This window comes from Maylandia zebra, linkage group LG3, assembly GCF_041146795.1.
Source record: "Maylandia zebra isolate NMK-2024a linkage group LG3, Mzebra_GT3a, whole genome shotgun sequence".
Lineage (NCBI taxonomy): Eukaryota > Metazoa > Chordata > Actinopteri > Cichliformes > Cichlidae > Maylandia > Maylandia zebra.
In genome coordinates this window covers 7,840,393-7,864,242 of record NC_135169.1, presented here as the reverse complement: position 1 = coordinate 7,864,242, position 23,850 = coordinate 7,840,393, and the positions used below count along the sequence as shown (strand labels likewise).

Here is a 23,850-nt window from a genome sequence, read left to right as displayed (position 1 = left end):
TTGATTTTTACAATAGAAATATTTTCCTTACGGTGGTGCAGTGTGTGAGTAACAGGTTATAATGAGGATGACGTCACTTAATACAGTAGTTGACATTTTCTTTTAAAAGTAGAAGAAAGTAGAGCCCACACCGAGTCAGAGCTGAAACCTCTTGCTGTTATATTTTCTCCCTGAGAGCAGAGATGAGCTTTTACTGACATATTTCAATGAGAGTATACACCAGTTTTTACGTTTTAATGACAGGCCACAGTTGGGTCATTGAAACCAAGCACACCATTGTTGTTCTTGTGACAATACCAATAAGTTTGATGTGTCACATGGCCCTCTTCCTATTGAAAAAACAAAAGTTGTATCCAAGATGGCCGACTTCTAAATGGCTACCATGGTCACCACCCAGCTGGAGGAGTTTGCCCCTCACATATACTAATGTGCCACAAACAGGACTTTAATATCACCAACCAATCCCATGTTATTACAGTGTATCCATATAAATGGCCCACCCAGGTCAAAAGGTCATCGATCAAGCTTGCATTCTTTAGTGACACAAGCCGTATACATGTGGTTTTTTTAGCGTGGCTCTTGTGGTCCTCCATACTTTTATAGTTTAAAGTGTCAGAGACGAGCTGTGATGAGTTTGTTCACTCTGAGCCAGTCTGAGCAGTCAGACAACATATTTGTAAATCAGCACATGAAGGTGTCAGCTCTTATCATGTTCCTGAACCTTCTAAGCTGGACTCCTTTCTGATATTTGGAGGCTAAGCTCAGAGCTCTCTGAGAGGATTCTCAGGCTTTTTGAGAATACCAACACGGTGCGGAAAAATCCTCTCACTCCCTCTTCTCCCAGATGGCTGGGTCACTCAGATACTCAGCACCAATCCATCTGCCGATCTCCCGTGTCCTCCCCTCACTCGTAAACAAGACTTGAGACACTTAAATTCCTCCACTTGGGGTAGTAACTCACCCCAGAGTGGGTATTTCACCATTTCGGGTGCTGAATCTCATTTCCATTGCAAATGAGAGGTGAAGGCCACCACCTGAAGAATCCAACAGAACCACACTAACTGTGAAAAGCACAGATGAGATTCTAAGACCACCCAAGTGGAAACCTTCTGCCACTTGGCTACACCTAGAAATTCTGTCTATTAAGAAGAGAATCAGTGACCCACAGTGTCCATCAGTGGGTGATGGACACTGATGGAGTCCATCACCCACTGGGAACTAGTCGGACTTTTTGCCAGCAATGCGGCAAAAAGTCCACAAAACACATGACCTCATGGTTGGTGAAACTCACATGCACCCAATTATCCTTGAGAGAATAAAGAGCTGGTCCAGTGACTGGGACAAAAACTCAGTCTTTCCTCCTGTATCCACAGTTAATGGATAATCTCTTGTTCTTTCAGATGAAAATGCCCTCTCGTATTTTACAGATCAATGATGGCGAAGTCTGTTCCATTGCAACTCCTGGAAATGCTGGATGATCTGGGAGAGGAACAGCTGAAACGTTTCCACTTTTACCTGCAGAATGAACCTGTAGGTGATTTCCAGACTATCAAAAAGAGTCGTCTGGAGAATGCAGACAGGCTGAAAACGGTAGATGTGATGATACAGAGCTATTCAGACCATGCAGTGGAGGTGGCAACGTTGATTATTATGATGATGAATAATAGTAAGTGAAAAAAAAGACATGAAAACAACAAAATAAATACAAAGGTTTATTTTATTAAGCATGTTGAGAGTCAGGTTGTGTCACTTTATGTTTTTAAATTTCTCACGTTTCTCCTCAAATTACTTAGAGGAAATATCCTAAAGATGTTTTTTTTTGTTAGTTTTTTGTTTTAGCAATTCAGGTTAGTTAATATTTTTATTTATTTATTTTTCTTCCCAGTTACTCCCTTAATAAATAGCATGCCATTAATTTGTTAATTGTCCAGCCAAACTATTAATACATTAAATAATAACATTTCTAAAAAGATTATCCTGTTATGCCTGTTTTACCTTTACCTCTCCAAAAATTGCATGAAGAAATTAACACCTTTGATTTATTGATATTTAAGCAATTCATCTTGCTTTCATCTTTTCATTTCATTTTCATGAACTGACTTTCGTGGAAAACACGCTACACCCAATGTTATGTTTTTACTTTGTCTACTTTTATTATTGAGCTTAAATAAAGTTATAAAACAGGTAGTTACTACTGCAGGTCTCTGTGCTGTACATAGATAGCAATTCAATTGAAGTACATTTTGGAGTTGTTGCCCACTGACTCAATGTTTTCCTCTCTATAAATTGAAAAATTAAGGAAGAGTGCCGAATAGTGGTCTCGCTCAGGGCAGTGAAGTAACCCAGAAACTGTAAGTAAAGTTCAAAAATCCATTTTGTCTGTCACTCAATAAACCTTTCAGATAAAGACGTGGACAAAATGGTTGGTACCCTTCATTCAATGAAAGGAAAACTCACAATGGTCACAGAAATAACTTTAATCTGACAAAAGTAATAATAAATAAAAATTCTATGAATGTTAACCAATGAAAGTCAGACATTGCTTTTCAACCAAGCTTCAACTGAATTATTTAAAAAAGATAAATGCATGAAACAGGCCTGGACAAAAATGATATTACCTACAACTTAATAAGATAAGATAAGATAAGATAAGATAACTCTTTATTGTCATTGCACAGTCATACATAGTACAGTAGTACAATGAAATTGGAAAAACTGTCCTACATCGGCACTACATATAAAACAACACGACACGATATGACACATCACAACGTAACAAACAACACAACACAGTATATTAACTTAGTATAAAAAAGAAGAATAAGTGTATGTGTATTGCACACTGTTATTATTGCACATTAATTATTATTGCACCTTGTTATAAATATAAATATTATTGTTATCGTTTTAAACATTGTTACCTCCCCCCTAAAAAGTCCAGGGAGGTATCCAGTCAGGTCAGCTATTTACATTGATCAGGGCTATTGCCCTGTTGTAAAAGCTGTCCTTGAGTCTATTTGTTCGGGACCTCAGCAGCCTGAACCTCCTGCCAGACGGCAGCAGCTTAAACACCCGGTGTCCTGGGTGTGTGCAGTCCCGTAGGATGCTGCGTGCCCTCTTGAGACAGCGAGTGCTGTACAGGTCCTTCAGGGAGGGAAGAGGATGTCCAATGATTTTTTGGGCCATGTTGATGACCCTCTGGAGTGCCTTTCTGTGTGCTGTGGTGCAGCTGGAGAACCACACACCGATGCAATATGTCAGCACACTTTCAATGGAGCAGCGGTAGAAGACGTAGAATACTTTGTTGTACAACCTTTTGAGGCAATCACTGCATTCAAACGATTCCTGTAACGGAGACTTCTGCACCTCTCAGCAGGTATTTTGGCCGACTCATGAGCAAACTGCTCCAGTTGTTTCCGGTTTGAAGGATGCCTTTTCCAGACTGCATGTTTCAGCTGTTTCCAAAGATGCTCAATAGGATGGAGGTCAGGGCTCATAGAAGGCCACTTTAAAATAGTCCAGTGTTTTCCTTTTAGCCATTTTTTGAGTGTTTTAAGCTGTGTTTTGGGTCATTGTCCTGTTATAAGACCCATGACCTGTGACTGAGACCAAGCTTTCTAACACTGGCCAGCACATTTCTCTCTAGAATCCCTTGATAATCTTGAGATTTCATTGTACCCCGCACAGATTCAAGACAACCTGTACCAGATGCAGCAACAAAGCCCCAGAACATAACCGAGCCTCCCCCGTGTTTCACAGTTGGGACAGCGTTCTTTTCTTGATATGCTTCATTTTTCCGTCTGTGAACATAGAGCTGATGTACCTTGGCAAAAAGTTAAATTTTGGTCTCATCTGTCCATAGGACATTCTCCCAGAAGCTTTGCTGCTTGTCAACATGTAGTGTGGCATATTCCAGTCTGGCTTTGTATGATTTGTTTTCAACAATGGTGTCCTCCTTGGTCATCTCCCATGTAGCCCTCTTTAGCTCAAACTACGACGGATGGTCTGACACTAATGTTCCTTGAGCTTGAAGTTCAGCTTGGATCTCTTTAGAAGTCTTTCTGGGCTCTTTTGTTACCATTCAGATTATCAGTCTCTTTGATCTGTCATCAATTTTCCTCCTGCGGCCACGTCCAGGGACATTGGCTATAATCCCATGGATCTTAAATTTCTGAATGACATGTGTAACTGTAGTCACAGGAATATCTAGGTGCTTGGAGATGGTCTTATCTTTTACCTTTAACATGCTTGTCTACGATTTTCTTTCTAATCTCCTGAGAGAACTCTTCTGAAGAATTAACCACATATTCACAGGCTACTGGCCCTTTCTGCCACACACATGTAGTTTAAATGGCGTCTGGCCTTTTAAACTTTGAGAGGCTGAAACTTTTTGGCATTGTAAACACCTGTTTTTAATTGTTTGAGCAAATAGAATCACAGTAACAATGCCATGTTCACTTAGCTCCAACCAATCAGAAGTTGCAGCCAAACCCCACATGGGCCCAGATTTACAGCATGCGCCGTCTGTCCAGTGACGTGTCTGTAGCAGGGTCTAAAATGATGGTTTTGGACAGAGGTGGCTCTGATGTGCCCAGTTAGCCATGGTAGCTGCTGATATCACAGGGCTACTGGCTACCGCAGAAATAATGGAAAAAAAAACTCAGGATGGTAAGCCAACTTCTGTCTTAGTGCATTTGAATCCCTATGTGATTTTGTGGTCTTCCTTTGCAGCTCTTTCAGTGAATTATGGTCTGAGCATGATGAACATTGGTATTTGGAATCTGTGATAGCTCTGAAGGCTAGCTAGCCTTTCTTTAGCTGGTTACATGAGAATTTCTGGTTCAGTTGTTTGTTTAGTGGACTTTTACATAACTGCTCTTTAAATCTTCACTTGTTTTCGTTGTTTCTTTGGATACCACACATGTTTGGACTTATACTTCTAAACCCGTGTTATGATGGATTAAATGCGATCTCCTCCCTTTTCCCCTAATTTTTGGGGTGTGGGTGCTTAACAGGACTTAAACTGCAATAAATATGTAGAAAAGGGTGTTCTAAAACTTTTGAGTTTACGTTTTGAGTTTATAGTGTTAGAAAGCATGAAACACATTTCAGATCGCTGGATGCTACAGGAAACTATGAAAGGTCATTAATAAAATCAAAGGCAGGGAGGTATCCTTTCCAGCTAAACAGAAGAGGAATATAAAAATAATGAAGGTGACAGTTTGAATCAGTTATATTTCATTCAATACAGTGTTGTACTGAGTGCAGATCATTAGCAGTTTGAGCCACATATGGATTGAAGTGTATTTGTGAAAATCTCGGACTGTTCCTTTATCGGTGTCTAACAGTGTGTGTATGAAAGCCATGTAATGTCCATGTGTGCATGCTGAAAGAGACTGTGCTGGTTTGACCCCCCTCTTCCTTTCAGGGTGGAGCCTGCTGGAGTCCGATGGTTGAGACCAGGTCTGAGGAAGTGTAAGTGTGTTTTTAATGGGAGTCATGAAAACAAAGCAGCACACATTCAACCATCTTCAAACTGTCACATCACTCATTCACATCTCTGATGTCAGGAGTCATCATCAAAGTGTCAAGTGATGATGGATCAATAACTGCAGCTGGATTGTGTTTGTTCTCTCATCAGATTCCTGTCAACTCACAATCGACACAATGACAGCACAAAAATACCTCAAACTGTCTGACAACAACAGAAGGGTGACATGTACATTTGATGAGGTTCAGTCATATCCTGATCATCCAGACAGATTTGATGGTGATCCTCAACTGCTGTGTAGAAATGGTCTGACTGGTCGCTGTTACTGGGAGGTTGAATGGAAAGGAGAGGTGCATGTATCAGTTAGTTACGGAAGAATCAAAAGGAAAGGAATCAGTAAGGACTCTACGTTTGGAGGGAATGAGCTTTCCTGGTGTCTGATCTGCTCTAATGATGACACTCAAGGTGTAGTTCACAATAACAGATTGACCTCTGTTTCCTCCTCCTCCTCCTCCTCTGTCTCTAACAGAGCAGCAGTGTATGTGGACTGTCCTGCTGGCACTCTGTCCTTCTACAGAGTCTCCTCTGACACTCTGATCCACCTCCACACCTTCAACACCACATTCACTGAAACTCTCTATCCTGGGTTTGCAGTTGAATATGGTTCATCAGTGCTTCTGTTGAGTTGAGTGTAAAGAGTGCCCTCCTGTTAGAGAAACACTGTAATAGTTGTTGAAAAGATAGTTCAGTCTGTACATGTCTGTCTCTTTCACTCAGAAACATGTTTTCAGATTCATAGATTCAATCAGTTGATGTTTGAAACTGTTCTAAATGATTTCTTGTAAACTTCTTCCTCTTCAGTCTTTTAAAGATGCAAGCTGCTATTGTTCCAGGCCCACATGTTGTTTTTCTATATTTTTTCCACTCAAAGCTTCACAGTGAATATCAGTATGTTGTGTTTCTCTGAAACTCAGTTCACACAGTTCCAGCTCCTCTGGATTTTCAACAAGTCTGAGTTCATGAAAATTAATCCAAATGTTTGATTAATGGGACTTTTTTAATGGGATTTTTCCAAACTCATCATATGTTTAACTTATTGTTGGAAGCTCATCATTTATAAACACTTTTGCCATAGAAGCTGCAAATATTGGCTCAATGGATTTTAATGCAGTTATAACGATAAAATGATTGTCTGGGAGTATCATCATCAACTAATAAATAAGAAAGACTGAATTTACCAATTGAAACTAGTCTTGTCTTCTTTCTGAATGTCTTTTGACAAAAAGACACAATGTCTTTATATATATATATATATATATATATATATATATATATATATATATATATATATATATATATATATATAATAAATAAAACTCCACCGCAGAATGCAGCGGCGGAGAAAAAAAGACCAACCAGGTACGGGAACAAACAATACGGAAAGCAGTGGCGGTGACAGAGCAGATCCGGAGGCCGACCGCGAAGCCGACCGCGAAGCCGACCATGAAGCCAACTGCAGCAACGAACTCGTTCAGGAGGCCGCCTTACACAGTAACAATGTCCAGCTAGGGGCCTAGAGAGCGGCCGGCAAAGGTGAGGTGGTACAGGCCGAGCGGGACCTAACGGCGGTGTAGCAACTGCCGGACAAGACAATCAGAATCAGAATACTTTATTGATCCCTGGGGGAAATTATTATCCAGACGAGGCTGGACCAGGCAAGGATGGTGCTGGATGGGCTCATCTTTTCAGTCTTTTCTTAAAATGTAATCAGGTTTAATTTGTTCAGGTTCCCGTGCAAGACCTTTGAAACAATTAATAGAAATAGAAGTCTGATAAGGCCTGAGTTTTTTAGCCTTTCTTTTAACCTGATTTTTATTTGTTTTTCAGTTTTGCTGCTCCATAAAAAGAATGAATTTAATATCAAAAAGAAACATTCAGTTATTTTAATTCAAAAAGTCACGAGCTTCATCTTCATTCTGCACACAAGAAAAATCAGCTCACCAAATACAGCATGAGACCGTTCCACAACAGAAACATTCAGAAACACACTGAAATCAACATTTCCTCAGTAAATCTTTAATGATGTGAAACTCTCCGTTTCACATCAATAATCAGTCCCAGTGAGGATCAGGAGGGTCTGAGATCATTTGGACCAGCTGCCACAGTTTTCCTCCACATGTTTCATTTGTACTGAATCATATAAAAATCAGTTCATCACAGGATGGTGTCTACCTCGGAATTTATTAAAACATTAGCATCAACCGATCAGCATCACTTTCTTCCTTATCTTATCTTAACTTATCTTAACTGCACTACTGTATAGCTCTGTGTAAATAATCATTCTGTACATTCGATAATCTTTAATCCAACAACTGTTTACAACTTGCATAGTTCCCATTTCTGTATAGCTGTATATCTCAGATTTCTGTAAAGTTATTTATTTCACATTCTGTATAGTTTTTCATATTTATATCCTGTTCATAGCCTGTACATAGCTTGTACTCACTACAGCCTGTACATACTTAGTTATAGAATATTCACAACATACTTCATACCGTGTACATTATAACATACCATAATAGACCCATTTCTGTAATATACTTACATATCTATACTATTGCTAATATATATTGTAATATACCTATATCACTAAAGCACTTCTGGATGGATGCAAACTGCATTTCGTTGCCCTGTACCTGTGCATGTGCAATGACAATAAAGTTGAATTCTATTCTATTCTATTCTATTCTATTCCTCGGATGAAGAGATAGATTCCTGCTGCCACGCCAAGGACACCGACAGTCAGACCCACTCCACAAAAATTTGTAGGTTCCAGAATGGATTCAACGTCCTCCACCTCTGCAGAGACAGAGAGAGACGTGGACCTTCACATCTGTAAACAGTCAGTCTTTGTGCTGGGACCAACACTTTCTGCTTGTTTTTTTATTTCAGATCATATTATTAGAGATCATTGAACACACTTCCATTGCTTTGCACACATGGAGCCTTTGCCTTAGAATATAACTCACCTTGTGATTACTGTTGTTGGTACATTTTATAATAAACTGAACCTGATATACTCACCATAGATTTTGGTAACTGGTTGGGTCAGGGCCACATGTTCCACTATGCAGGCGTACAAATCTCCTCCCTTTGGAACAAAGTCCAGTTTGGACGTCTGGCTGAAGGAACCATCCTTGTTGGATAAGGGAACAGTGATGCTGGTTCCTATAACCACTTTCTTCGTGTTCTTGCTCCAGGTGACGTTAACGGGAGCAGGATAGAAACCAGTCACATGACAGATCAGAGTGTTCTGGACTCCAATCTCCACATTTACTATAGTGTAGATTTCCACACTGTCAGGAGCATCTGTGCACAAACACATACAGTTTACTCACAACACCACGCGACAGGCTGCACTCAATAACACGAGAAAACAAAAAACTGAAAGAAACAGAAGCTTCTGCTGCTGAACTCCAGTTTCTAGTGAAAATGGAAAAAACACAAATGTGCAAGAACAGATTTTTTTTGTTGGTTTCATGTCATGTGATAAAGTGGAAATACATACTGAAGGTTCCCTATTTCATTTCATAGGAAGCATTATATTTCCATAGCATAAGATAAGATAATATAAACTAAGATAAGATAGGACAAGAGAAGAAGAACTTTACCGAGGCAGAGAGAAATTCTTTTGTCATAAACATAAGAGTGCTAAAGAGAGCTGCTAGTAAGTAGATCATCTTTGTTCTTAATCAAAGACATGAGTCTGATCAACATCTTAGCAGAATGATGTCGTCTATTTCTGCTCATCATCATCGCTGTGTTGGATTATGATTCTGAGAAGGATTTGGGCACCCATCATTTACCAGGCTCCTCCTGGTAAATGATGGACCTGGTGGTCAGAGGGCCCTGACCACCAGAGGGCCCTGTCAGAGGGCTCTGACCACCAGAGGACCTGGTGCAGACTGCGAACCACCAACCTTCTGGTTGGTAGATGAGCTGCTCTACCACCTGAGTACAGCCACACACTGAAACGTATTTTAAAGTCTCTCAGTATGGTCAGCCCATACTCAATTTATTATGGTCAGCCCCTTTGCCACCACTCCTCTCACAATTTGAGTCCCATCAGTCCAATATGTACACCAACATGCCAGAGGGCCAAGGAGTGATAAGACTTCAGACCTGCCTACAACTCATCCTTCTCATTTTGCTTACTGCTATCTGCTGGTGGACCACCTGCACTACCACAGGTCGTACTGATAGTGGACTGAACCACCTCCTCAAGTTCCTTCTTCTTGGCCTGGAAGTCGTCCAGGTCAGCATCTTGGTGGGAGTCCAACCACTCAATCTTTTCCTCCACTACCTTCTTAATGGATTCAATCTGGTTCTTCAGGGAATATGCGTAGCCCTCCAGCTCATTGTGAGCATTGATCCTGTCTTTCACCTTCTTGTCTTCCTCAGCAAAGTGCTTGGCGTCGTTCACCATGCGTTTGATGTCCTCAGGCATTAGCCAGTTCTGGTTAGTTGTGATCTCGTTCTTATTGCCTGTGGCCTTGTCCTCAGCAGTGACACGCAGAATGCCACTGAAGTTAATCTCAAAGGTGACTTCAATCTGCGGTACACCACGAGGAGCAGGGGGGATGCCAGTCAGGTTAAAGGTAGCCAGAAGATGGTTGTCTTTGGTCAAAGGACGCTCACCTAAAAAAAAAAAAAAAAAAAGGTGACAATTAGACTTGTGGAACATATAATTTAACTGTCACGTGTTTCTTGTCATTGGATTCTTTTTATAAAGCACTAGATTGGAACTTGAAAAAACTATATCCAAACTCTTACCTTCATAAACTTTGATGACGACAATAGGCTGGTTATCAGAGGCTGTAGAAAATATCTGGGCTTTTTTGGTGAGCACCACTGTGTTCCTGGGGATCAGCTTGGTCATTACTCCTCCAACAGTCTCAACACCAAGGGTAATGGGGCATACATCCAGAAGAACCACATCACCTGCAAGTGAAGGAAAAGGTTTAGTAAACAGGATCACATTTGAAAGCTCAAGCCTATTAAATAAAAATTTTCTAAGAGTCATGACTCACCAGTGTCCTCCTCTCCAGAAAGCACACCAGCATGCACAGCAGCTCCATATGTAACAGCCTCATCAGGGTTGATGCCTCTACATGGCTCCTTGCCATTGAAGAACTCCTTCACCAACTGCTGGATTTTGGGGATACGAGTGGAGCCTCCAACCAGGACAATCTCATCAATGTCAGACTTCTTCAAGTCAGCATCTTCCAGCACTTTCTGTACAGGCTTCAGGGTGGACCGGAACAGGTCCTGGGTTTTAAAGAACACACAAGTTGTCCTACCGCTTCTTCATTAGGATTTGATATGCAATATTTTCAAAACCAGATTAATATCTTACCATGTTCAGCTCTTCAAACTTGGCACGAGTCAGGGTCTCAGCGAAGTCTTCCCCCTTAAAGAATGACTCGATCTCAATGTGGGTTTGGTGCCGGGCAGATAGCTCCCTCTTGGCCTTCTCGACCTCGCGACGCAGCTTCTGCACAGCACGGTTGTTTTTGCTCACATCTTTGCCAGTCTTCTTCTTGTACAGCTTGATGAAGTGCTCCATGATACGGTGGTCAAAGTCCTCACCTCCCAGATGAATGTCACCACTGGTGGCCACCACTTCGAATACACCATTTTCAATGGTCAGAATAGAAACATCAAAGCTGCCACCGCCCAGATCAAAGACAAGAATGTTCTTCTCTCCATCCTTCTTGTCCAGGCCATAAGCAATACCAGCAGCAGTTCTAAAGAATACAGTGAGAACTTATTGTTAGAAGGGAGGGCAGGGACATTTTTTACAGTTTCAAATAGCAGATGATCAAATTCATTTTGACTGGATGCTTACGCCTCATTGATGACTTGCATAACATTCAGACCAGCAATGGTACCAGCATCCTTAGTGGCCAGGCGCTGGGCATCATTGAAGTAGGCTGGGACAGTGACCACAGCATGTGTGACCTGAGGAAAAAGGATAAAGTTAGATTTGACGATACACCAATTAATTAAGATTAGCATTTTTGTACCTTCTTTCCCAGGTAAGCCTCAGCTGTCTCCTTCATCTTAGTCAGCACCATCGCACAGACCTCCTCAGGAGCAAAGGTCTTAACCTGGCCACCACCAATGTCAACCTGGATATGGGGCTTGCTCTTCTTCTCAATAACCTTCACAGTAATATACATCAATATTAATTTAACAAGAATTTAGCTCAAACATGACCCAAAGAACCAACAAGTTTTATTTTCAGTTTAGAAGCTCACCTTGAAGGGCAGGTACTTGATGTCCTGCTGCACAGACCAGTCATCCCATGTGCGACCAATCAGCCTCTTGGCATCAAAAATGGTGTTCTCAGGGTTAGAGGTCAGCTGATTCTTGGCAGCATCACCAATCAGACGCTCACCTTCACTGGTGAAGGCCACGTAGGAGGGGGTGATTCGGTTTCCCTGGTCATTGGCAATAATCTCCACACGCCCATTCTTGAACACTCCAACACTGCAAGATAACAGCTTGAATTCAGTCTGAATCTCACTTTTTTTTTCCAACAGTGGTATCGTGTCATTATTTAAAGAGTCTGAAGTGACTTACCAAGAGTATGTGGTCCCCAGATCAATCCCAATCACAGTCACAGTGTTCTTGTCATCATCGGCGGCGCCAAACACTGTGCCGACTAACAGAATCACAACCCACAACAGCTTCATCTTTGTTTGTTTCCTCTCCAATCTACAAGGAGAAATGTAGAAAAGAAATACAACATAAATCAATGTGGCCTTGAGATCAATAAGTGGACTAAGCCTCCCAAGTTCAAAAAGCCAATGGTACAGATGTGATTTGGTGAGTCCCAGAACCATGGCAGATTTGAAGTTGGTCTTAGAGAATAAATACTATAAATATTTTATGACTGTGTTATTGTACCTAGAGTAGAATCAGTCCAGTGTTCTTTTAGCAACTTAAAATATATTGACAAAACTGTGCAACGTTTGTTGCGATTTGTAAAAATAAAATATTTGACTGAGTGAATGACTTTTTTTTTAAACTAATATTTTAAATTTTTTTTTCACAAATCATGGTCACAATACATAATGAAAACGTTGCCATTATACAAAGAAAAAAAAGAGAAACATCCCCCCCTCCCTCCCCACCCGAGGCTCATGTAAACAGAAACAAAACAAAAACAAACAAAAAACGTATGTCACACGTCTGGAAAACACGTTTCTATATAGTCAATAAATGGGTTCCAAGTCACAGAGAATTTTTGTTGTGATGAGAGAACTCTGTATCTAAGTTTTTCCAGTGGTAAAAAGAAAAGCACCTCATTTAACTATTGTATGTATGAAGGAGCCTTATCAGACTTCCAGTGGAATAGAATAAGTCTACGGGCAAGCAACGTAGCAAATGCTATGGCATTTTCCTGAGATTTACTAATTTTGTATTGAAATGGCATAACTCCAAAAATGCCAATGCGGAAATCAAGCACTAAATTTTGCGCACTGATGTGAGATAATACTTTAAATATGTTTCCCCAGTAATTATCCAGGTTCGGACAAGACCACATCATGTGACCCTCATTTGCTGGATTATATCCACACCTGGGACAGGCAGGATCGGCTTCTGGGAAAAACTTTGAAAGCCTCTCTCTTGTATAATGAAGACGATGAAGAATTATAAACTGAATTAAACCATGGCGCATGCAAAGGGAGGAAGTATGTATACGATTCAAGCAAGATCTCCACTCATCATCAGATCAATCCACCCCAATGTCTTTTTCCCAATTATTTTTAGTTTTTTCCCAAGTAATAGGCCTTAAGCTCTGTATCAGTTTGTATATGGCGGAGATTCTTCTTTTGCCAAAAGGATCCATTTCCAAAATGGTATCCACTTGATTTTTGGGAGGTAGGTAGGGGAAAGAAGGAAACAATGTTTTTGCAAAACTTCGTATTTGCAGATATCTAAACATATGTGAGGTTGGTATATTGTAATCTCTCAGCAGAGCGTCAAAGGTGTTAAAAGTTTCTCCTGAAAATAAATTGTAAAAAAACTTCAAACCATTATTATGCCAAATTTGGAATGCTTTATCTGAAATGGATGGCAAAAAAAAAAAAAAAGGGTTAAAAGCAACAGGAAAAAAATTACTAACCTGTTGCAAACAGAAGTGCCTTCTGAATTGAAGCCATATTTTAATAGATGTTCTTACAACTGGATTTGTTATTTTCTGTTTTTGATTTAGAGCTAGGGATGAGATTAGGAGGAGAAGTGGATTTGACATCAGTTCCATTTTTACCCAAGCCTCACCCTCGCTGTTCTCATAAACATATTTCCAGTGCAATAATTTGGTGATATTAGCCGCCCAGTAGTAAAAGATAAAATTTGGCAACCCTAGCCCACCAGCCTCTTTTGGTACTTCCAAATATGTTTTTTCTATTCTGGGATTTGAATTTTTCCAAATAAATGTTGCTATTAATCTGTCTAAATCTTTGAAAATTGATTTGGTTATAACAACAGGAATCATTTGGAAAACATAGAGAAATTTTGGTAAGACCGTCATTTTAACTATATTTATTCTGCCTGCTAATGAGATCGGAAGTGTTGCCCATTTTTTAAAATCTTGTGATGTTTGTTCTAACAAAGTGTCAAAATTATGAATCCGCAACTCGTTCATTGTACGGGTTATATTTATTCCCAAATATTTAAACGTTTCTTTTTCTAATTTAAAAGGGAAGGCAGAGAAATCTTGCTCTATGTTATTAATAGGGAACAGTAGGCTTTTTGAATAGTTCAATTTGCATCCAGATATGCGTCCGAAGTGGTCTAATACCTTGAGCAGTTTAGGGATTGATCCCGTTGGATTAGATATATACAGCAATAGGTCATCTGCACACAATGATACTTTGTGCACTGTCCCGTCCCTAGAGATTCCGGCAACCTGACCGTCCTCCCTAAGAGCGATAGCTAAAGGTTCAATTACTAACTTGAAAAGATAGGGAGATAAACTACAGCCTTGCCTGCAGCCTCTACCAAGCTGAAAAATGTCAGAGGTTACATTATTTGTCCTCACTGCTGCAACTGGAGAGGAATACAGTATTTTAATCCATTTTCGAAACAATGGGCCAAATTCAAATTGATTTAGGACCACATGAACATATGGCCATTCTATACGGTCGAAGGCCTTTTCTGCATCAAGAGAAATTATTATTTCTGACTTTTCTTTTGGTTCTGATGCATATAAAATATTAAATAGGCGGTGCATATTATAAAATGACTGTCGCCCTGGTATAAAGCCGGTTTGATCAGGATTAATAATTTTTGGCAGTGTAACATCGATTCTATTAGCTAAGATTTTTGTGAGAATATTGTAATCACAATTTAAGAGGCTCACCGGTCTGTAGGAGCTGCATTGTGAGGGATCCTTACCCTTTTTGTACAGCACAGAAATTATGGCTTGTTTCATAGTATCTGGTAATTTCTCTTGAAAGAATATTTCCTGGTATACATCTTTGAGTATTGGTGCTAGTTTGTCTATAAATATTTTATATAGTTCAATAGGGAAACCATCAGGTCCCGGTGCCTTGTTACTTTGCATTGATTTAATTACTTTGACAATTTCACTAATGGTTATCTCTCTATCAATTTCTGTTCTGTCATTTACAGATATTTGTGGAATCGGTAATCTATCAAGCGTTTCAGCAATCTTTTTTTCATCAACCGGATCTGAGGTATAAAGACTGGAACAGAACATTTTAAACTGGTCATTAATGGTTTTCGGATCAGACGTCTTTTCTCCAGAGGTTTTACAGATTTCAGAAATCGTGTTAGCTGATATGGATTGCTTAGTTTGATGTGCCAAAAGTTTTCCGGCTCTTTCTCCATGTTCATAGAACTTTTGCCTTGATTTGAAAAATTAACGTTCTGTTTGCTGAATGGACTGAATTTTGTATTCTGAATTTAGTAATAATTTTCTCTTATAGAGGTCTGGTGTTGGATTTTCTGCATATAAGCAGTCAATCTCTTTTATACTGTTGGCTAGGTTGTTCATTTGTTGTAAGTATTTCTTTTTTGAAATGATACATATGAAATCATCTGGCCTCTAAGATAGGCCTTTAATGCCTCCCATACAACAGTCATTTTCATCCCTTGGGTTTGATTTGTCTCTAAGAAAAACTGTATTTGCTCAGAGACCATTTTTTTTAAATGAGTCTTTAGTTAGGAGTAAAGGATCAAGCAGGCCGGTTTTTGACTTGAGCGTTCATAAAAATTTACATCTAATTGTACTCGACTATGGTCTGAGATAACAATAGAGTTGTATTGGCAATCTAAAACCTTGGGAAGAATTCTATTATCTAAACTATTATCTTATATTATCTATATTACTATTAAACTATTATCAGCATTGTAGCAATAACTGCCGTAGGTTTCCCGGTGTTTTCAAAGCCCTCCTTCACCCCTACAATGCGTGCATTGCACCGGTGTTGTCGCCCCTCGATGTCGTCCAACTTGCTGGTCAACTTAGCAACGTCCGATTTCAGTTTGCTAACCTCGTTTTCCAACTCCACTGTCCGGTCTGAAGAAGTATTCAAAGCAAACTCAACACTTTCCAAACGGGTCTCTTGCTTCTCCAGATCTTCTTTGATTGTGTCTATTTTATCATTTAAATCTTTCGTGCTTGAATCGATACGGTCCAATATCCTCTTTTCAGAGCTAGCAATAGCTCTCATAATCTCACTCATGTCATGGGGTGGTGCCTCCGGTCTGTCCTCAGCATGGTCCTGTCAGGATCTGACGGCGCCCTGACCGGTCGACCTGCCAGTGTGTGTATATCTGTGTGCGTGTGTGTGTGTTCACCCAGAGATTGACGGAGGATTTACGGACACTAAGGAAGCACTTGGAGGAGAGACGGGCACTCACTACCACGCACAGGCTTACACGGAAGGAGGGACGCACTATCACCATTGTTGCACATTTGAACTGTTGTCACCTTGCTGCACTGTAAATAAATGCACTGTCATTATTTCTGAGCTCCGCGCCTGAGTCCACTCTTTAACAACCGTGACAGGTCCGAGGCTTTTGCGGCCTGCTCTTTCCCCGATCTAGTTTTGCTCATATTTCGTACACCGTAGCCTTGAAGATGTAAAAAGTGCCTCAGAGCAGCACACGGGCGTGTTATCGTGCTGTTGTTAAAAGTTCGTTAGTTTTGGAGCAATGGAATTATGAAAAAAGTTAGTCCATTGAGGAGCCCTGTACAACACGTCTTCACATGGCTACCAGACACGCCCCCCTCCAATCTGAGTGGGTGACTTTTAAGTCACTCAACATTTTTAAATAATAGCCTTTCTTACTTCTTAAACACAGACTACTGTAATTTATGATTTTGCCAGTTTAGCTGACTATGCACCAACCTAGACCCCAATTTAAGACAACCGGCGCCAGTTCGAGTCTCACCTGCTTGACTTTGTTGTTGAAGTCTTGAATCCTCTCTTTTAGAAAATAAAATAGTATGAGCAGCGATAACCTTTAGAAGCTTCTCTTTCCCTTCGTGCTCTGTTTGTGGCAGCACTCAGCAGAGAACCAGTGTCAGGTTTCCTAGTAGGCAGTGCAGAGCAAAATGAAACTTCAAATCTCTGTCATCAAAATCACAGCGACTTGTGAGATAACGACTCAAAAATACATCTATATGTGTACAGTCAGTGGGAGACTAATACATTGTTCTTCTCACAGTTTCAGTTTGGTAGAGAAATGTTTCTCTCTGCGTCATTCAGACCCGCCCCATTTTTCAACTCTGCCGTCACCAGGTTCCTCGTTTCACATACTGACGCTATCACAATAATTTTAGTAAAATTCTTTCACTTTCGTTACATAAAAGAAAGAGGAATTTGGTTATCTTGGCCCATGAGAAGTCTAAAACAAATAACATGGATATGGATAAATCTCAAGTTTTTAGGAAAGTAGGAGACTGTTGTCATGAAGTGGCTTGAGGAGAGTGGAGCTATGCACTTGCAAACAGAGTTCAGTTCCTTGCAAAACAAACAAGCTTAAAACAAGACAAAATCTGTTGTTCTGCAAATTAGTTTAAGAATTTAAAAAGACATGGTGATTTTTTTTAACTACTATACTAACCCTTTTTAGTTTTGCAATTATTTGCTATATTGAGAGGGTTTATTTTATTTTTACTTTATTTTGCCCATTAATTTGCAGTAGGCCATTCAAGGATGAATTTGTTGGTGTTGGGTGTAAAGATCTGGAGGGATATTTTTGTTTTATTCTTTCTTTATTTTTTATTCTATTTTTCAGTTTTATTGTTTTAAGACTTGATGAGAGAGTTACTCCATTACACCTTGTGTCACTTAAAAATGTGAATTTGAGTGATGGCTTTGATGTTTGACTAACACTTTCTGTTCTATCACATGACCAGGATTTTCCCAGTTACAAGAAGTGTGAAGGGACATGTGCAGTGAAGTGTGCCAGGCGCGTGACCAGGACATGGCCTCTCCTCTCAGACTGATGAAGTACAATCTCTGTGCATCTTAGCTGTGCATAATAAATGAATGAAAGGCAGGTTTGTGATGATGCCTGAGGTACAAAAGAAAAAAAAAAGCTCTAGACCTGGGCTGCTAATTAAGTGAAGCACAACATACAGACACATTTGACTGCTTGCATCACTAAAAAACCCACTGATACAAATGAAAAAGAGCGATAATGAAATCAGCTTGTTAAAACTCTGAAGAGGAGATGTTTGCTAATATGCAGGTAAGTAACAGCAAGGCATACCTGAGGTGATGTTGCAGGAAGTTCTGGGTAATACAGCAGATCAGTGATGTATCAGAAGCTCCAGTCAAAGCACTTATGGCTGTATATAGACAGATTGATCACTGTAGTTAGTTTACCTGCCTTCTACTTTAATTCTGTGTAATTAAAAACAGATGACAAAAAAGTAAAGACAACAATCGCTTTTGCTGAGCTAAATGAAACATAATCAATCAGTAATTTAAGCTTCTTTCTGTGGAGAGTAAAGTGGTATTATATTTATTATACTATATTGCAACTAACCTTCCCACCTCTCTCTATATAACTGTATTTACCACAGGGAACAAACCCTCTCATTACCGGGAAGAACTCCAACGTACAGGCAGCAAGCCGAGGGGATATTAGGTATCTATATATATATATATATATATATATATATATATATATATATATATATATATATATATATAGATATATTTAGGTCACGAGCAGTTGTCCAAGCATTTCACTACATATCGTACTGTGTATGACTGTGTACGTGACAAATAAAAATTTGAATTTGAATATTAGAAAACCCAACCCAGACCACCGCCTCTCACCAGGGGCAACTCCAGACTGAGACAGAGTCCAGCCCCTCTCCAGGAGACTGGTTCCAGAGCCCAAGCCATACGTTGAGGTGAGCCCGACTATATCTAGCTGGTACCTCTCAACCTCATGCACTATCTCGGCTCCTTCCCCACCAGAGAGGTGACATTCCATATCCCAATCACCAGTCTTGGTAGCTGGGGTTCAGTCCTCCAGGGCCTTTGCTGCTGCCGCCACCAGGGAAACAATGCACCCGACCCCTACGACACCTCCTGTGGGTGTTGGGCCTGCAGGAGGATGGGCCCACGTCCCCTTTTCGGACTGTGCCCGGCCGGGCCCCATGGACTAAGGTCCGGCCACCGGACGCTCGCCCTGGGGCACCCTACCCCGGGCAGGGTAGACTGTTCCCTCTGTGATATTCCCACAAGGGTCTTCTGAATCGCTCTTTGTCTGGTCCCTCACCCAGGATCAATTTACCATGGGGGTTCACACAAATGCCTCCAGCACGATAAGGTAGCAATTCGCAGAGGGAATAATCTCTCTATGTAAAAGTCTAGAGCCTCTGAGGGTTATCTGAGTGCTTCTTACATTACACAAAGTAAAGGTTTCCATCATGGTGTTCATGGAACATCTGCCCACTTGTCTCTTGTCCTCACACAGTTCTCAGGGTATTTTACATCATTTGGCTCTCCAGCTCTCCAACAGGTCTTATTTTCAGTGTATTCCTCCCCCGGCAGAGACCAGTGCCACGTCCTGTTGTCTCTTCCTGGCTCGCTGTACAGTCCAATCCAGGCTTGTGTTTGATTCTGTGCAGAGTCTTGAAGTCTTCTCATGTCTGTCAGGTCAAACACTTTGGCCAGGTCTGTGTACTTCTCTCTGCAGTATGCCCGTGCTTCATCCCAGCTCATCTCTTCTTTAATAAAGTGGTACTCATACAGCTGACATGTGATGAGGACACACTGACCTGAAACAGAAGAAATACTGTTGAATATCTGCTGATACAAGCAGGAAACTCATGTTCCCATCAAACTGTCCAGTTTACAGGTCAATCCTTGATTTTCTCAGTAAGGGTTCATTTGTTTAATGAGTCCTGATCAAACTAAAGGATTTCAGGTGGAAACAATCAGGAGTCCTGGTAAAATGATCACTCACCCATCAGAAGAAGCAGAAACAGACTCCACTGCATCGTCGCTCTGTCACATGAAAATGACTTTTCTTTCATTTGGAGGAAACAATGAATCCAGCAGCTCTTCAGTGTTTGATGGACACGCAGCACTTTATATTAAACACAGATATCTAGTTTGTCACACACTGCTGTAAGAAATATATGATTGTTCTTAATAAATGATCATCTGTTTAAAATTGTCCAAGAAGAAAAAAGCAACAGTTCAAATGTGGTCCACACAGCACCTCTGTACACAGACATGAAATGAGCCTGCAGGTTTGAAACTTACATCTGATTCTTCTCTGGTGTTCATGCAGACAGCTGTTCAGTAAATAACCATCTGTACTAAGACACACTGTCTTTGTACTCAGTATTTCAATATGAACATACAGTTTTTACCCCTGACTCAAAAACACACTGTTAATATGAGTTATATACAGACTCATTTACATATTGCTATGGAAAGAAGAAACACTGAACTGTCCAACAAGCAGAAAGAGGAAGTTTCTAATATCCAAACGTGACAGCAGAGGTACACCTGAACAGGTCACCACTCTGTGACAGAAACATGAATATGAGTCTGTTGATTTTCGAAAATATAAACATAACGCTGCCTGTACTGATCAATATTGCTGGATCGCTCTGACGCTGACATGATCTTATAAACCTATCAAAGACTTTTTGCATGTACTGACGCAGCAGTCAATCCTGTTCAAGCTCTCCCTCCAAATTCACCCATCATCAGGTTATCGTCCATCGTTGAGTTAGTTGAGAACGGTATTGTAGATGTAAAGATGCATCTTAATTGAAGCAAAGGCAAAAATCTGGAATAAATTTGATGTGACTGTTCATATAAAATCCAACAAAGATGTGTGTGTGTGTCTGTGAAGGTTCTCAGTCATCCAGGTCATCGTAGTCAAAGGAGCTTGCAAAGAAAAGCATCTGGACTTCTTTAAGTTACTTGAAGACGTTTCACCTCTCATCCGAGAAGCTTCTTCAGTTCTAAGGTCAAATGGTGGAGAGTCCCAGATATAAATCTAGTGGGAGTAACCCCCCACAGAGGGACAAAAGGACCCCCTGATGATCCTCTAATCACCTGAGCCAAGGTGTGAAACTGGGTGTGGGTCCCAATCAGACAGATTTTCGGGTGGGTTCATTGTGAAACCTGGCCCCACCTTATCATGCGAATTCCTGAGGTCAGATGGCCCAGGATGTGAGTGGGCGTTAAGGCGTCTGGGAAGGGATCTCAAAACTGGATTATAGATGGCAGAGAGTTGGTGTCGTGTGTGTGTGTGTGTGTGCGTGTGTGTGTGTGTGTGTGTGTGCGTGTGTGTGTGTGTGTGTGCGCGCGTGTGTGTGTGTGTGTGTGTGTGTGTATAACCCAGTCATAAATTACATATTGTTATATTGGTGCAACCCTATAAATACAGTGTACCCCTTTGGCCTTGCCCCTTTTCTACAATTCCCCTGTGGGAGAGGTTGGTGTCATTTCTTTCCAGACACTGTAAAACACAAATATAATGTATATTTAGTCACCCTGATATTTCTGAATGTGTGTCTTTAGTTCAGTTATTGTCATCATTGTGCCAGTTTTTATTAGATGCTATAAATGTGTAGTATGTGTGTGCCACAAATGTGTTTTAGGTGCCATTAACGCTAGCATGAATATATAATTCTGGCTAGCTTGGGAGTTGTGGTGGGTTGAGCTAACCCTCTCCCCCACTGTTTGTGTAGAGCAAGCAAGTTATTTACTTGGATGTCTTTCATACTTTTACTTTTACTTTTACTCTTTGTCAGACACAACGCAGAAACACACTGGTTACACGTGTGTGTGTGCGTGCATGCTCGCAGAAGGAATGTCTCGACAGGAGCCTTTTTAACCCTTTAAAGCCGGTCGGAGCGGCACGCTCTGTTTTGCGTAATTATTTTTAAATCCTGGTAGCACTGCAACTTCGTGAGCTAGGGCAATAATTTTTTTTGCATATGAAACCAGAGGAGTTGTACTTACATCTTATGCCATCAGCTTGTCCTCGGTCACGGTTTCCTTCCACATATAACTTTGCAAAAACTGCATAAAAAGCACTTGCAACAACAAAAACATAATATTCCAGAAACACGCTTTGCCGATCAGCTGTTCGTAACACTTCCTACGTTGGAATAGACGTCAGCGCGAACTTTTGCATGTCCGCGATTACCTGCCCGAAACCGGAAGTGACGTAATTTTCACGGAAATGTAGTTTTTTTTTTTACAATCAAATCAAATCAAATCAAATCACTTTTATTGTCACATCACATGTGCAGGTACATTGGTACAGCACATGTGAGTGAAATTCTTGTGTGCGAGCTTCACAAGCAACAGAGTTGTGCAAAATACAGTAATGTAAACAAGCAAAATACAAGAATGGCTACATCTGAAACTAATAAATATATGTACAATATATAATAGTGTATGCATTTCTGGATGTGTATACTAAATATTTTCCTACGTGTGTGTGTGTGTGTGTGTACACATATTTTACAAATTAAATAGAGTAAACAATAATAAATATATAAAATATACAGAGTTGAATATGTGCAAAACAGTGGCATTACTGTACAGTGTGTAGTGCATAATGTTGAAGTTCCAGTAGTGAAGCTGAGGTGTCTATGACGTGTTCAGCAGTCTGATGGCCTGATGGAAGAAGCTGTCTCTCAGTCTGCTGGTACGGGACCGGATGCTGCAGAACCTCCTTCCTGATGGAAGCAGTCTGAACAGTTTATGGCTGGGGTGACTGGAGTCCTTGATGATCCTCCCCGCTTTCCTCAGGCAGCGCTTCCTGTAGATGTCTTGGAGGGAGGGAAGCTCACCTCCAATTATCCGTTCAGAGCACCGCACTACTCGCTGGAGAGCTTTGCGGTTGTAAGCGGTGCTGTTGCCGTACCAGGTGGTGATGCATCCAGTGAGGATGCTCTCAATGGCACAGTGATAGAAGGTCCTGAGGATGCGGGGGCTCATGCCGAATCTTTTCAGTCTCCTGAGAAAGAAGAGGCGCTGCTGCACCTTCTTCACTGTTTTGTTTGTGTGTACTGACCACGTAAGATCCTCAGCCAGATGTACACCAAGGAACCGGAAGCTGCTCACTCTCTCCACAGCAGCGCCGTTGATGGTGATGGGGGTGTGTACTTCTCTGCACCTCCAGAAGTCCACTATCAACTCCTTTGTCTTTGTGACGTTGAGGGTGAGATGGTTGTCTTGACACCAGTGGGTCAGGGCGCTGACCTCCTCCCTGTAAGCCGTCTCATCACCATTGGTGATAAGACCCACCACTGTAGTGTCATTCGCAAACTTCACAATGATGTTGGAGTTGTTAGTGGCTGTGCAGTCGTAGGTGAAAACCTATCAGGGCCTCATGAGCCTATACTGGTGTTTTTAAAAGTTATGTTTGAGTTTATGACTTTCTGTGTCGTTTCTGGGATGCTTAGGACTCATATTGCACTGCTGGAAATAGTTTATTTTGATGCATATGCTGCTTTTTTGCAAATTTGCACAATAATATTTATTTTAGTTTTTCCTGCAGTGTATAAAAATTGGTGTATTTCAAAAATAAAACCATGAAGACACTCAAAATAAATTTCCTGTGGTGGGAAACTATTTTGTGCAACTTTTTTGTACTTACAGTTTTGAAGGATAAGCCTCTTAAATTTCTCTAACTAGAAATATATGTTAAAAAAGCAAAAACGATTTAAAATTTTTTTGTAGTTTATTGCACTTTTTTGCAATTTATGTAATTACTATGCACTTAATGCAGACATATTATTAAAATCTGGGCTATAA

General features: G+C 40.6%; 2 protein-coding genes across 2 annotated transcripts; one reads left to right on the top strand and one right to left on the bottom strand.

Annotated features, from left to right (window-relative positions):
* The first annotated feature begins 4,601 nt into the window (after positions 1 to 4,601).
* Positions 4,602 to 6,180, top strand: LOC143416650 (stonustoxin subunit beta-like). Its single transcript, XM_076882098.1, has 2 exons — positions 4,602 to 4,668; positions 5,642 to 6,180. The coding sequence occupies exons 1-2, from the start codon at positions 4,602 to 4,604 to the stop codon at positions 6,178 to 6,180; spliced, it is 606 nt and encodes a 201-aa protein (XP_076738213.1).
* A 1,239-nt stretch (positions 6,181 to 7,419) lies between these two features.
* Positions 7,420 to 12,249, bottom strand: LOC112431538 (endoplasmic reticulum chaperone BiP-like). The gene is made up of 10 exons (XM_076882306.1): positions 12,137 to 12,249; positions 11,812 to 12,043; positions 11,578 to 11,715; positions 11,400 to 11,512; positions 10,908 to 11,298; positions 10,582 to 10,819; positions 10,325 to 10,492; positions 9,707 to 10,189; positions 8,576 to 8,860; positions 7,420 to 8,350 (listed from the first exon to the last, which is right to left on the bottom strand). The coding sequence occupies exons 1-10, from the start codon at positions 12,247 to 12,249 to the stop codon at positions 8,235 to 8,237; spliced, it is 2,277 nt and encodes a 758-aa protein (XP_076738421.1). The 3' UTR covers positions 7,420 to 8,234.
* Positions 12,250 to 23,850: the final 11,601 nt, after the last annotated feature.

What these genes read in the sequence shown, in the direction of transcription:
- LOC143416650 (XM_076882098.1), top strand. Translation starts at nt 4,602, where the DNA reads ATGGTAGCTGCTGATATCACAGGGCTACTGGCTACCGCAGAAATAATG. An exon ending in GGAAAAAAAAACTCAGGATG is followed by an intron (nt 4,669 to 5,641) that starts GTAAGCCAACTT and finishes TTCTCTCATCAG; the next exon opens with ATTCCTGTCAACTCACAATC.
- LOC112431538 (XM_076882306.1), bottom strand. Translation starts at nt 12,249, where the DNA reads ATGAAGCTGTTGTGGGTTGTGATTCTGTTAGTCGGCACAGTGTTTGGC. An exon ending in CTGGGGACCACATACTCTTG is followed by an intron (nt 12,044 to 12,136) that starts GTAAGTCACTTC and finishes GTTATCTTGCAG; the next exon opens with TGTTGGAGTGTTCAAGAATG. An exon ending in TTCTGGAGAGGAGGACACTG is followed by an intron (nt 10,493 to 10,581) that starts GTGAGTCATGAC and finishes CTTCACTTGCAG; the next exon opens with GTGATGTGGTTCTTCTGGAT.